The sequence below is a fragment of the Fusarium coffeatum genome (genome assembly GCF_003316985.1).
Source record: "Fusarium coffeatum strain FIESC_28 chromosome Unknown BRIP53273_contig_7, whole genome shotgun sequence".
Lineage (NCBI taxonomy): Eukaryota > Fungi > Ascomycota > Sordariomycetes > Hypocreales > Nectriaceae > Fusarium > Fusarium coffeatum.
Window position 1 is genome coordinate 48635 of NW_022157806.1, and position 11763 is coordinate 60397.

General features: G+C 48.8%; 7 protein-coding genes across 7 annotated transcripts; 5 read left to right on the forward strand and 2 right to left on the reverse strand.

The window, feature by feature from the left end:
* Positions 1 to 96: 96 nt before the first annotated feature.
* Positions 97 to 1071, forward strand: FIESC28_00321 (uncharacterized protein; the record flags this gene model as incomplete). Its single annotated transcript, XM_031154472.1, has 1 exon — positions 97 to 1071. The coding sequence occupies one exon, from the start codon at positions 97 to 99 to the stop codon at positions 1069 to 1071; it is 975 nt and encodes a 324-aa protein (XP_031021486.1).
* Positions 1072 to 1121: 50 nt separating this feature from the next.
* Positions 1122 to 2477, reverse strand: FIESC28_00322 (uncharacterized protein; the record flags this gene model as incomplete). Its single annotated transcript, XM_031154473.1, has 2 exons — positions 1122 to 1933; positions 1982 to 2477. The coding sequence occupies 2 exons, from the start codon at positions 2475 to 2477 to the stop codon at positions 1122 to 1124; spliced, it is 1308 nt and encodes a 435-aa protein (XP_031021487.1).
* Positions 2478 to 3250: 773 nt separating this feature from the next.
* On the forward strand, positions 3251 to 4483 carry FIESC28_00323 (uncharacterized protein; the record flags this gene model as incomplete). Its single annotated transcript, XM_031154474.1, has 4 exons — positions 3251 to 3267; positions 3319 to 3524; positions 3583 to 4133; positions 4187 to 4483. 4 exons carry the CDS (start codon positions 3251 to 3253, stop codon positions 4481 to 4483), a joined length of 1071 nt encoding a protein of 356 aa, XP_031021488.1.
* A 781-nt stretch (positions 4484 to 5264) lies between these two features.
* Positions 5265 to 6837, forward strand: FIESC28_00324 (uncharacterized protein; the record flags this gene model as incomplete). Its single annotated transcript, XM_031154475.1, has 5 exons — positions 5265 to 6023; positions 6077 to 6167; positions 6239 to 6588; positions 6638 to 6744; positions 6807 to 6837. The coding sequence occupies 5 exons, from the start codon at positions 5265 to 5267 to the stop codon at positions 6835 to 6837; spliced, it is 1338 nt and encodes a 445-aa protein (XP_031021489.1).
* Positions 6838 to 7025: 188 nt separating this feature from the next.
* On the reverse strand, positions 7026 to 8402 carry FIESC28_00325 (uncharacterized protein; the record flags this gene model as incomplete). Its single annotated transcript, XM_031154476.1, has 3 exons — positions 7026 to 7439; positions 7487 to 7693; positions 7740 to 8402. 3 exons carry the CDS (start codon positions 8400 to 8402, stop codon positions 7026 to 7028), a joined length of 1284 nt encoding a protein of 427 aa, XP_031021490.1.
* A 1036-nt stretch (positions 8403 to 9438) lies between these two features.
* FIESC28_00326 (uncharacterized protein) lies at positions 9439 to 10091 on the forward strand (the record flags this gene model as incomplete). Its single annotated transcript, XM_031154477.1, has 2 exons — positions 9439 to 9750; positions 9804 to 10091. The coding sequence occupies 2 exons, from the start codon at positions 9439 to 9441 to the stop codon at positions 10089 to 10091; spliced, it is 600 nt and encodes a 199-aa protein (XP_031021491.1).
* A 419-nt stretch (positions 10092 to 10510) lies between these two features.
* On the forward strand, positions 10511 to 11653 carry FIESC28_00327 (uncharacterized protein; the record flags this gene model as incomplete). The annotated part of the gene is made up of 3 exons (XM_031154478.1): positions 10511 to 10776; positions 10824 to 10953; positions 11003 to 11653. The coding sequence occupies 3 exons, from the start codon at positions 10511 to 10513 to the stop codon at positions 11651 to 11653; spliced, it is 1047 nt and encodes a 348-aa protein (XP_031021492.1).
* Between the last annotated feature and the right edge of the window lie 110 nt (positions 11654 to 11763).

Genomic DNA, 11763 nt, shown 5'->3' on the forward strand with positions numbered 1-11763 from the left:
CGCAGCCTAACAGGCAACCGCGAAAACTCAATCGCTTTTAAGACTGACTTCACTTCCATTGATGAGAGGGAAAACACAGCCACCATTCATATCAATATGACGCATAATCTTTATATCCCTCACGAAATAGTCCTTCAGATTCTCGAAGCGACAATACCACCTGGACGCCCCAACCGCACCGTTGATGTTGGACACGCCGATGTGCAGAACTTAATCGCTTGGAGTCGGGTGTGCAGAGCTACGTATGAGCCCGCGACGAGGTTTCTACGACAGCATTGCGTATATATCGACTCTATCCCTCGTTTGACAAGCTTTCTGAAATGTCTGGCCGACTCCGAGGATTCGGGAGATGATGGCCCGTCAGCAACTCTTCCCCGGGTTATGCGGCTCTCTGAGGTGTCCTCCGTTTACCTTGGCCTCAGTATGGAGGAGATCCAGTCCGTTCGAACGGGCGGATTGATCAGAGACCTACTTGTCAAATTAGGCGGTTCCGTGCGCCGTCTCATCGTCGACCTCCCCTACCGCAGAATCGCACAGCAATACAGCATTGACGTGCATATCGACGCTCTCTTCTCCCAGGGTTTACGAGCACTTACCAACCTTGAAGAGCTTACCACTCTTGGCGGTCTGCCTGTCCTAGAGTTCTGGAGAGCTGGGCTCGAACTTGGCGAAATATGGCCCAAGATGCGACGCTTATCTGGCTTCAAGATCAACCTGGGTGAAGAACAACTCTGGTACAACGTCGCTAGAGCTCGCACCCTCGAACATCTCGTCATAGCGATGCCGTATGTGCTGCGCCGGGAATCTTGGAACATTAAGCGCTCGATTGGTGGAAGGGAGTGGAATCCGGAAAAGGGAGGAGACTCTAGCTATGCTCGTCCCCTCAAGGTCGTTGTTGCGTATCATGAGTATAGCGCACCGCTTGTCGACATGGATGATGCGAATGTTTACGACCCCTGCGGGATGCTTGATGTATCTACTGTAGAGATACCTGTTATTGCGAAGCGGGTTGACTGGGTATGCAAGGACTGGTTGGTCAAGTCAGCCATGGCTGACACCATTTGGGACTGAAGTCATCTCCTATTGCTGTATTGTACATCGCAGCTGTGTATATAATTATCTCAAGAATCTGGGACCATCAGAATATCGTCCACATTGACAGCTTGACCTGTGGCAATGGATCTATTAGCCGCAATACCCGTCAGTATCGAAGCCGCTCCATCAACGTGACTCGCCGCTCTCATGTACTCATCCGACACCGGTGTTCCAAACAGATCGTTCAGCAGCACTGTATCTCCACCTCCATGTGCACCAACACCCTCCTCAACCTGGATTTCTCGTGGCTTCTCGAAAAGAGGTCGCAGCAGGATCTTGCGGCTCTCGATAGAACCCTCAGCAGCTTGGTCACCGCCAGAGTTGACATAGCTATTCTCCACAATCTCGACCTCAAGCCGTCCGCCCGTTCCGTTGAAGCTCACTCGGAAGCCTTCCCAAGGCGCGTAAGCTGTGAGGGAGTAGGAGAGACTGGCTCCGTTACGATACTTGACGAGTACATTCATCGTATCCTCAATGCTAATCCCGTCACCGAAAACGCTCTGGTCGCGGTAGTAGCTATCCTCATGCTCGGCGTCGAGGTACATGGCCTTCAATTGAGGGTTCTGATCGAGATGCAGTGCGAAGGGATCGGACTTGGCGACTTCACTGCCGTGCGCGCGGGAATAAAACTCGGTCTTACCGCGCTTCTCTGCGTTCTCTCTGCCGTAGAATGCAAGATCGCCTGTCGCAAAAACAGTTTGGGGTCGTGTTTGGAGCCAGAAGTTGACGAGGTCGAAATGATGTGTTGACTTGTGGACCAAGAGACCGCCGCTGTTGCGCTTGTCTCTGTGCCAGCGACGGAAGTAGTCTGCTCCGTGACTTGTGTTGAGCATCCATTCTATACTCGTGTCAGTCATGCCCTCCATCGCCTGTCATTCCTACTTACCGAAGTGAACACTGGTGACTTTTCCGATGGCCCCCGACTTGATCAGCTCAAAGACCTTGGTGTTGTGGGGTGCATATCGGTAATTAAACGTCACGCGAACCTTCTTGCCCGTCCTCTCGACCGCCGAGAAGATCTCTTTGCATCTCGGCGCATCAATAGTCATAGGCTTCTCCGTAATGACATTGCATCCCAGTTCTAGCGCTCGGACAATGTATATGTTATGCGTTCTATCCATGGTTGTAATAATGACCTCGTCAGGTTTGGACTCCTTGATCATCTGGTCGAAGTTGCTAGCGAGGTAAGTCGGTACTTCGCCATGCCCGAGGGACTTGAGCTTCGAGTTGGCATAGTTCATGCGAGTTTGGTTGGTATCGCAGAAAGCTACGATACAGGAGGTCTTGTTGTAATCGGTCGCGATAGCTGAGTAGAAGAAGCTGGATCGGCCGCCCGCGCCGACGACGGCGTATCGCTTTCTCGATGCTTGATCTTCGGCCATGGTGTTGACATTCGTAGGGAAGTTCATCGGTTGGAACTGAAGAACGGAGCGCCGTCCATGCTTATATAGCGGGCCGGAAGTGACCCCCAATCTCGAAAACCCCACGCGGTATTATTGGGGACATCACGAAGCGATGACATGTCGACGGCGAGAGGGGATCATACTCGGGGTGTCTTGTCCCGAAGTGTGGATCGCGGGTTGCGGGGGTCGTTATGAGTGACAGTTCGTACTCCGTAGCCAGATCTCGAATGACATGGATGGGACCAATCGTGGTCATATCATAGGATTCCAGGAAGATATGTTCCGGTCGATTGTGGTGGTGGGATTGTCGCATCTGCAGGAGGGCTGCTTCAAGGACGCGAATTCGAACGCGTTTGGCGCTTGGCCAAAGCCCGCCTAGTAAATCGGAGTAGCATGGATGCGTCGACGGTTTATAGCGCAGGTTCGAGGATAAGACGAGTCTTGACATTTCCTGAGACCAAATGTCCTGAGACCAAATGTCGGATTCCCTGATGTCGTTGCAGCGTGGCACTCTTTGGCGGTGGTTCAAGTTGAAGCAATGTTTGTTGCGAAACAACATGCAAGTGGAAACCTCAGGCCTCGGCACAGCGCTCGAGAGCCTAAAGCCACTGTAAGCACGCAGGCACGCTGGAACACTTCACAATGAAGGAAGGTGCAGACCAGCCCGACAACTTCTTCAGTTCATACCAAAAGGAAAAGTATCCATCTTAATAATTGCATTCTACACCTACTGATCTCAAACAACATCAACCATGACAAGAATCTTCCTGTCAGTGTCCCTCTCTTAGCGGCTTCCACCAGCTAACATGGATCTGAATAGCACTGGCGCTTCTGGGTACATCGGGGGCGACGTCCTCCATCAGCTGCTCAAATCGCACCGTGAATACAGAGTTCGCGCTTTGGTTCGAGATGCATCCAAGGGCGCTGCAATTACCAAAGTCTTCAAGCAAGTAGAGATCGTCAACGGCGGCCTCGATGATACAGACATCATCGCTCAAGAAGCAAAGGAAGCCGACATTGTGATCCGTCTGTTCCAGACAGTCCCCCGCTTTTGTTGCGCTCGCTAATGTCACTGTCCCTGCAGATCTGGCAGCTACCGGCCATCTAGCAAGCGTCCAAACTATCTACGAAGCTCTTGCGAACAAACCCAAAGGCTCTAAATCGCCGTACTATATCCAAATCTCAGGCGCAAGCGCACTCGCAGCTGGTGAACTCGCTGACAAGACGCGGGTCTTTGGCTCGGGTAGTGATGTCATCTACAATGACCTGAGCGGCCTCGACTCGATCAAATCGTTCATCAAGCAGCACCCCAATCGCGCTGTGGATAACTACATCTTCTCGGTGAACGAACAAGAATCGCCTGTTAAAACAGCCCTCATCATTCCACCAATCATTTTTGGCAAGGGTCGTGGACCTGGCAATCAGCGAAGCATGCAGATTCCGGACCTCGCCAAAGCGACACTGGAGCGCCAGCGGGGACTGAGGGTTGGACCTGGCGAGAGTCGATGGGGCAACATTCACATCCAAGACTTGAGTTGCTTATTTCTCCGATTAGTAGAGAAGGCGGCTGAAGGCGACCAAGATGAAAACATTTGGGGCGCAAATGGAGTTTTCTTTACTGGTGTGGGAGAAATGGTGGGTTCTCTGATGCGGTTCAAGTGCTTGCAGCATGCTAACAGAGTGGACAGCCATTTGGCGACATCTCGCGACGAGTCGCCATCGCTGCAAATGACTTCAACCTGATTCCGAGCAACGAAGTGGATGAGGTCGATGCTGAGGAGTTTGATCGTTTAATTCCTCGCGGATCCGTACTGCTGGGAACAAACGCGCGTGCTGGGGCTGACAGAGCTAAGGCGACGCTTGATTGGGAACCAGAGATGAACAGCTTGGAGGAACTGATCCCGCAAGCTGTCATTGACGAAGCGCGAGCTCTTGGCATGAAAGGTAAGAATCTCCGACCCAAGTTTGGAAATTTGTGGAATTGAGTTGACGTTCTTGTGCCTGGTTTAGTGGAGCAATGGATGTAGATCAATCGCGCGCGGGTTTGTCTTCGAGGTGAACAAGATGTAGAAGGTCAATGACAGGTTCTGTCTTTTGGCATTTGTACTCGACAATTATTGATTATTGCTCCATGTGTATTGATGCTGCTGATTTCTTCTAAATCTGAGAAACTTGCTTCATGCCCCTTGACTGTTTGAGGTTTTGAGAAGCATATTCTTAAAAGCATCCGGATGTTAACCCTGCGCCATGTCAGTAGGCAGGTGGGTGTTAGAAAAAATGTCCTCCAAGACTTGGGCTACAGAAATAGAGTAGCCTAAATACTAGCCTAAGCTGGCATAAGGTGGTCACATTATTTCATCTCTTATGCTCTTGGGGCTAATTCGTATGACACCTTGAGGTAGGGACCATTCTATCTTCCAATTTTAACCTAATATGCCAAGCGACATATTCTAAAAGACTGACAAACAAACCCAACGGTTTAGACTTTTAAGTGATCTTCGATACTTTATTTATTTCTCTCACCTTAATACTATTACCTTGCTCTCTATTAGTGCTTGATTATATGCGATGCGCGCAAAAAACACGTCGTGTGCAGGGTAACTTCGACGCGTCTGGCGCAAACACCAAAAGTTGCTTTTTCTTGTGGCTACACAGTGACGTAACGCTATACACGGCCGATCAAATTTGAGTTTCATCCCCTTAAATTACAGCCGTTATGTGACGTAATTTAGTGTTATCATCATCTTGACCATAAACTATAACAAAATGCCGCCCAGAAAAGCTCAGAACAAGCGCCCGGCCGCCGACGCCGAAGATAACCAGCCCGCGTCTAAGAGCGCGAGGACCGGCAATGCAGAGGAGCAAGGCGAATGCTCTCAAGGCCCTCGAGGCTCTCGCCAGCGTCGCATCCCAAAAGGTCCTAAAGGAGAATCCATGATGCCTCAATTCATACCCTCTGAATGCGTAGAGGCAAAAGTCATTGAGAACTTACCCATGCCCTCGCGTTGGGTCGCTGCAGTTGACGCGATTCCTGATCGTTCCATGACTTTGAACAGTCGCAAGTGGTGGGAGGATCACGGTCCTTGGCTTGAAGCTCATAAGGCGGGTCTCAAGCTGCCTGCTGCGAAGTGGAAGATGAGAGAGGAAGCCATGAAGCAGAATGGCACTGTTCCTGACGACGAGGGGAATGATGACTGGGATTTTATCTGCTTGCCTATTCCTAGCTCGGAACGAAAAGAGGAGGATGAAGAGTCGGTCGATTCGAGCTTGGTAGACGAGGAGGAAGAGAGTGGAAAGAAGGACAAGGAAGGTGAGAAGGATGGAGAGGAGGAGGGAGAAGACAAGAAGCCTTATGGCAAGCTTGCATCGCTTCATCCTGACTGGCCTTGGTACTTTACAATGCGCGCCCATGATCGCTTGACTTGGTGGCAGGTTGAAGCTCTCAAGCGCGATCAGGATGACTTTGATCTGCACATTTACAACGACTTCACTGCTTACGGCATGCATGAGCTCATGGAGAACATTGTAAGTCTGTCCATTTACTGTGTGCCTTTGCAACACAATTAATTGGTGCACAGTTCCTTCAGTTCAACTCTGTCTTCAAGGCCAAGGCAAGCTATCGTGACTTCTGGCCTGAAGTTGAGGGTCTAGCTCTGATTCTTCGCAGTGGTATCGTCAGCTATGAGAGCAAGTGCAACGCATTCATCATCTTCGCGACGCGCTCTAACGCATAGCTACAGTGTGTGATGATCCAGCAAAGTGCGAAGCCATCAGCGAAATGGTCGGCTATCTGACCCTCGCTACCATCGACGCACTCAAGAAGCAAGACGTCTTCAAGCCCGACTCCGAAATTAAGAACCTCGGTCTCGTCCTCTTCATGCTCGTCCGCTGGGGTCGCGAACAGATCGATTGCGAGTTCTCCGAGGAGTGCTGCTCGTGGATCTACAAGGTTATCGACCTTGCGGAAGAAGCCGACATTGAACTCACCGCTCCTCATGACTTTGACAAGCACTATGATGAAATTATTGATAATCGCGAGAAGAGGGCCAAGGATATGAAGAGATGTAATAATGTCAACTGGGGAACCAAGGTACGTTATTCGAATTCGATGGGATGGAGTTACTAACTGGATGGTGAAGCTCAAGGCATACGGCAACAAACATGGCGATGGTCCAACACGTATCGGTGGACAGCATTATGATATCACCGAGATGCCCAAGGCACAGCGAGACAGGCACTCTTTTAAGTACAATACCATGGATGACGTTATGAATCGATTATTGGGAGAAACTAACCATCTTGTTCCAGGCCTGATGGCGGGTGGGATATCATGATCTGATGTTGTCGCAATCTCATGCATATCTATGGCGAGATCTGGTTCTGTATTTGGTCGAGTCGGATATATTTCTGCAAATCCGACTACGTAAATTGGTACAAATGTACCACTTGTAATGAGCATAGGAAGCTCTTTATCTCACGTGTCTGATTCAGTGTGTGTTAAAAGTATTATTTAAAGCTTAAAAACGATCAACCTTGTTTCTCGCCAAACTTCTCCCAGGCCATCTCGCAAGATCTCGCAATCTCAACATCCGAAATTTTGGTGATCCTCTCATTAATTTCCCTCTCAATGCCAACGAAATCCTTTCCTACACCCTTTGCTCGCCACTCATAAGCATCGCCGATAAATCTGCTGCTCTGCACAAGCCATTGTGTCCTCTCCCTTCTCACGGCATCAAATGCTGCAAACACAGCTTCAAGGTCTGAGTGAGTCTGCACCCGCTTGTCGGCTAGTAGCTCTGCCATGACGGCGCTGTCTTCGATACAGAATCCGGCTCCTGCGCCGTGGTGAGGACTTGAGGCGTGAGCTGCGTCACCGAGAATGGCTATCCGGCCCTTGTAGAAGGTAGGGATGGGGTTGTCGCCTGTGTCGAAGATTGCCCACTGCGGTTGTCAGTAATAAGCTCATATGAGAGGAAGAAAGTACATACGACACTGAGAGTCTCTTCTGTGAGCTTCAAGAGATTTCGCACTTGACTGTTGTATCCCTTGAAATCATCAAGAGCGTCTTGTCGATGAGCAGTTTTTGTCATCTTTCTGGGGTTGTCCCACTCATGCGGATCAGTGCGGAAAGCGACAATGTTCAGCTTCTCACCATGATTCACTTGAAATGTCAGGATATGTCCATCGGGTCCCATCTGTATATGTCAGTATCAGATGAAAAAGCATCTCGTATCAACTTACATGCATGCACGCATTTCGTGCTCTCTCCTCACCCACAGCCTCAATCGCCTTGTCCATAGGGATAAGACCACGGTAAGCGTACTTGTGAGAATATTGTGGTCGGGCAGATGGGTGGTTGTCTCCCACGATGAACTTTCGGACGTGAGATCCGATACCATCGCAACCGATCAAAGCATCGGCGTGTGCCGTTGAACCATCAGAAAAGGTCATGCGGATCTTGCCATCGGAATCCTCATGTGCCTCCTCGATCTGCTTGCCGAACTGCACTCTATCCGATGGTAGTAGATGGATGAGCTCATCCAGGAAATGAGCTCTGTGTACTCCGTTCTGACCCAAAGAAGTCTTAATGCTGAACTCAGTCTTGTCCTCTTCGGTAGTGCCGTCTAGAAAGTCGAACCAAGTCTCCTTCTTAGATTCCCAGGCGTTCCAGGTGCATACTTTGTGGAAAGCATCGTGGACACCAGGATGGCAGACCTTCATCGCCTGCACAGCATTAGGTGTGAATGAGACTCCAGCTCCAATCTCGTGAAAATCATCAGCTCGTTCATAGAGGACGACGGGGATGTTGCGACGGTGAAGAGCAATGGCAAGAGTGAGACCAGCGATACCACCGCCGACGATGGCAATGTCGAAGGGCTTTTGGTTGCTTGTTGATTCAGCCATTGCGTGTGGTTTATGATGGATGAAGGACGAAGCCAAGAGGTTAAGGAGATTTATTTCTGCTTTTATTGACTTTCAGAAGAACAATCGTTGATGTTGATATCTTATAAAGTCCCCATTCGCTCGTCATAGACATAGCCGGCGAGTCCGTGAGCAAACTAATAACCAAGTAATCCAAGACCCGGCTTCCGATCTCCACTTTCTGACTTCCGACAATATGGAATCTCACTCCTCCGCTTGCTCCGGAATGTGGTTTGCGGGGAAGAAGAAGAAGACTCCACATCTCTTCCGCGGAACTGACTCGGGAGTTGCCATGTTCATCTTCACGTTTTCAGCCTTACAACCCCTTATCCTATACCAGAGAAGCCGAGATGTAGCCTCTTCCGGTTTAAACAAGACCTATCAAAGAGCCTTCCTTGCCTTCCATGGCATATTCTAGATCTTATAGGCGTCTTTGTTAAGAGCCTAGCGGATGCGTAGAGCAAGATCCGCAGCGGGGTTGAAAAGTCATGATGGCAAGAGAGCGATTGCAAAGATCAACTGGAAGTACAAATCTGTTAAGAAAACATTTGTTCGATGGGAAATATCGGCAGAAAGCTCCCTCATTTGTATATCTTCCTTGGACGCTTTGCTAGATACTGTTGGCTTTGCGTGAACGGTGGGTAGGCTACAGGAATAAAGTAGCCTAACTGCTGGTTCATCCAGTGGAAGAAAGATCCACGTAGAAAAAGTCATAGCCACAATCAACCCACCGCGCCTCACATCAGCTTACGCTTTGACCCGTCGTATTACAGCACATTCTTTTCGTATTTGCGAGGTATTGGTGTCGATTTGTTGCAACATCCTTGGCAGCTGAAAACAATGCCCAGACAGGGCCATTTCTTTGCTTTTTCTACCATTTCACCCCACTTTCTTCACCGCAGGCCGCCTCATTCTTGTCAGCAAGATAAGAGAGTGGACAACTGTCTCTGCTTAAATATGCCGTTTCTCACCATGAGATCACTATTCGCTCACCGCAATCTAACCTTCTCTAATCATAATGTCTTTATCTTTTGAAACACACCAAATGACTCAGCATAAGACAGAAGACTCGGGTGAGCTGGGGGGAAGCGGCAATGACTTTGTCAACTTCTCACTTAACCTCATTGATCCCATCAAGTCAACGGACCTGATCCACGACAATGGCTGTGGCTTTGGTCTTGTGTCGAAAGCCATCATAGCTAGGGCTTCACCATCGGCAAAGGGTTTTCGTATCCAGGCGACTGACGATAACCCTCAGTTTATCATGTGCTGCGAAGAGGAGGCGAAGCGAAACAAATGGCCTTTGGAGGCTCATGTCATGGATGCTCGAGTAAGTCCTACCTAGATTGTGTGTTGAGGACTTCAATACTCACTAGAGATTAGGATCTAGACTTTTCAAACAACCACTTCAGCCACTCTTTCAGCAACTGGCCTTTCCCATCCCCTCAGGCTGCGAAGTTTGCTTTGGAAGAAGTCCATCGAACTCTCAAGCCTGGAGGGATCGCTATAGTTAGCTCATTCGAAGTAGCTGCTTCAACGCCAGTACAAGACAGATTTTCGCAGGAAGAGCAAATGAAGAACGAATTGGTGGAGGCAGGTTTCAATCCTGATAAGACGCAGGTATATCGCAATGACGCGTTGGTCACGGTTGCTATCGCTACCAAGGATTAGAGCTGATCAATCATGAATCCTGTATGAGCTCATTGGGAGGAGTTGATTACGAATACTATGTTTTCCATACATAACGTTGAAGCTCATGTAGCCAATCAGAGGCATTATCGATAGACTCGAGCTTATAAATTCATTCTTGAGTTAAGAAGCCAAGACGCTTCTTTCAAGAAGTGGAATTATTATCAAAAACTCCGTGCATGATACGGTTGATTGAGGGGGATTTATAATATTTGCTTCACAGCATGATATATATGATAAATGATAGCACAAAGACTTATCAATGACGCAGATCGTCACTTTGGTCCACCATCATGACGCCATTAGTGATCTCAACCTTTTACAAAAGCTCAACTATTCCATACCTGTCTTTAAGCCAGATTCATCGAATCATTCCTCATATTTCATACAGAACCGCCACCATGACTACCAAAGCCATCGTTATGGTCGAGAAGGGCAAGGCCACTATCCAAGAAGTTCCAAAGCCTAAGCTCCGTGACGATTACGTGCTTGTTAAAGTCAATGCCGTTGGTATCAACCCCACAGACTGGAAGCATATCGACTTTGAAGTTGCCGACGCTGGCTCTCGAATTGGATGCGACTATGCTGGTGTCGTCGAGGAAATTGGTAGCAAAGTGACCAAGCCTTTCAAAAAGGGTGATCGCATTAGCGGAGTGGTTCATGGAGGGTAAGTGTTGCTATCTTGGAAAATGGATGTTCGCTAACACTCTTTAGTGATCGAACACAGCATGAGAACGGAGGTTTTGCTGAATATATTGTTGCCAAAGGCGATGTTCAGATCAAGACACCAGACAATGTAAGCGACGAAGATGCTGCAACCCTCGGTATTTCTATTGCGACTGTAGTAAGTATATGTCTGCCGAGGCGAAGACCAGCTGCTGATCAACGACTAGGGCCAAGGACTCTATAAGACTTTGGGTCTACCGCGTCCTAACGAAGGCAAGAAGAGTGACGACTTCATTCTCATCTATGGCGGAAGCACTGCGACTGGCATCTATGGTATCCAGTTCGCCAAGCTATCAGGCATGAAAGTTATCGCAACAGCTTCCCCACACAACTTCGACTATCTCAAGTCCCTTGGAGCTGAAGCTGTTTTCGACTACAAATCTCCCAACGTTGCTGAAGAAATCCGCAAATACACCAATGATACTTTGAAGCTCGCTTGGGACTGCACCGGTCTAGGAGCAGCCGTCTGTGCCGGTTCGCTAAGCACAAAGGGCGGAAAGTACGCGACTCTCCTCCCTGTAGACAAGAAGGAACTGTTGGATGTAAACCCGAAGGTGGATGGACCCTATGTTACTCTGATGTACTCCATCTTTGGTGAGAGATTCTTCAAGGGCTCTGAGACACCAGCCAAGCCTGATGAGTTTGAGTTTGCAAAAGACTTTTGGGAGATTACCCGAAAGCTTCTTGAGGAGGGTAAGCTCAAGGCTCCGCAGACCTTTGTGAACCAAGGTGGTAGTGGTTTCGAGGGTATTCTCAAAGGATTGGACGAACTGAGAGCTGATAAGGTGTCTGGAGGAAAGCTTGTTTACACTCTTTAGGCATACATAGGGACCAGAAATACTTAACATTTGTAATCTCAAGCATATACCAATACCAGGTCAATAAAAGTGTAGTGCAAAAGTGTGTTGTAAAAAAAAAAAAGAAAAGA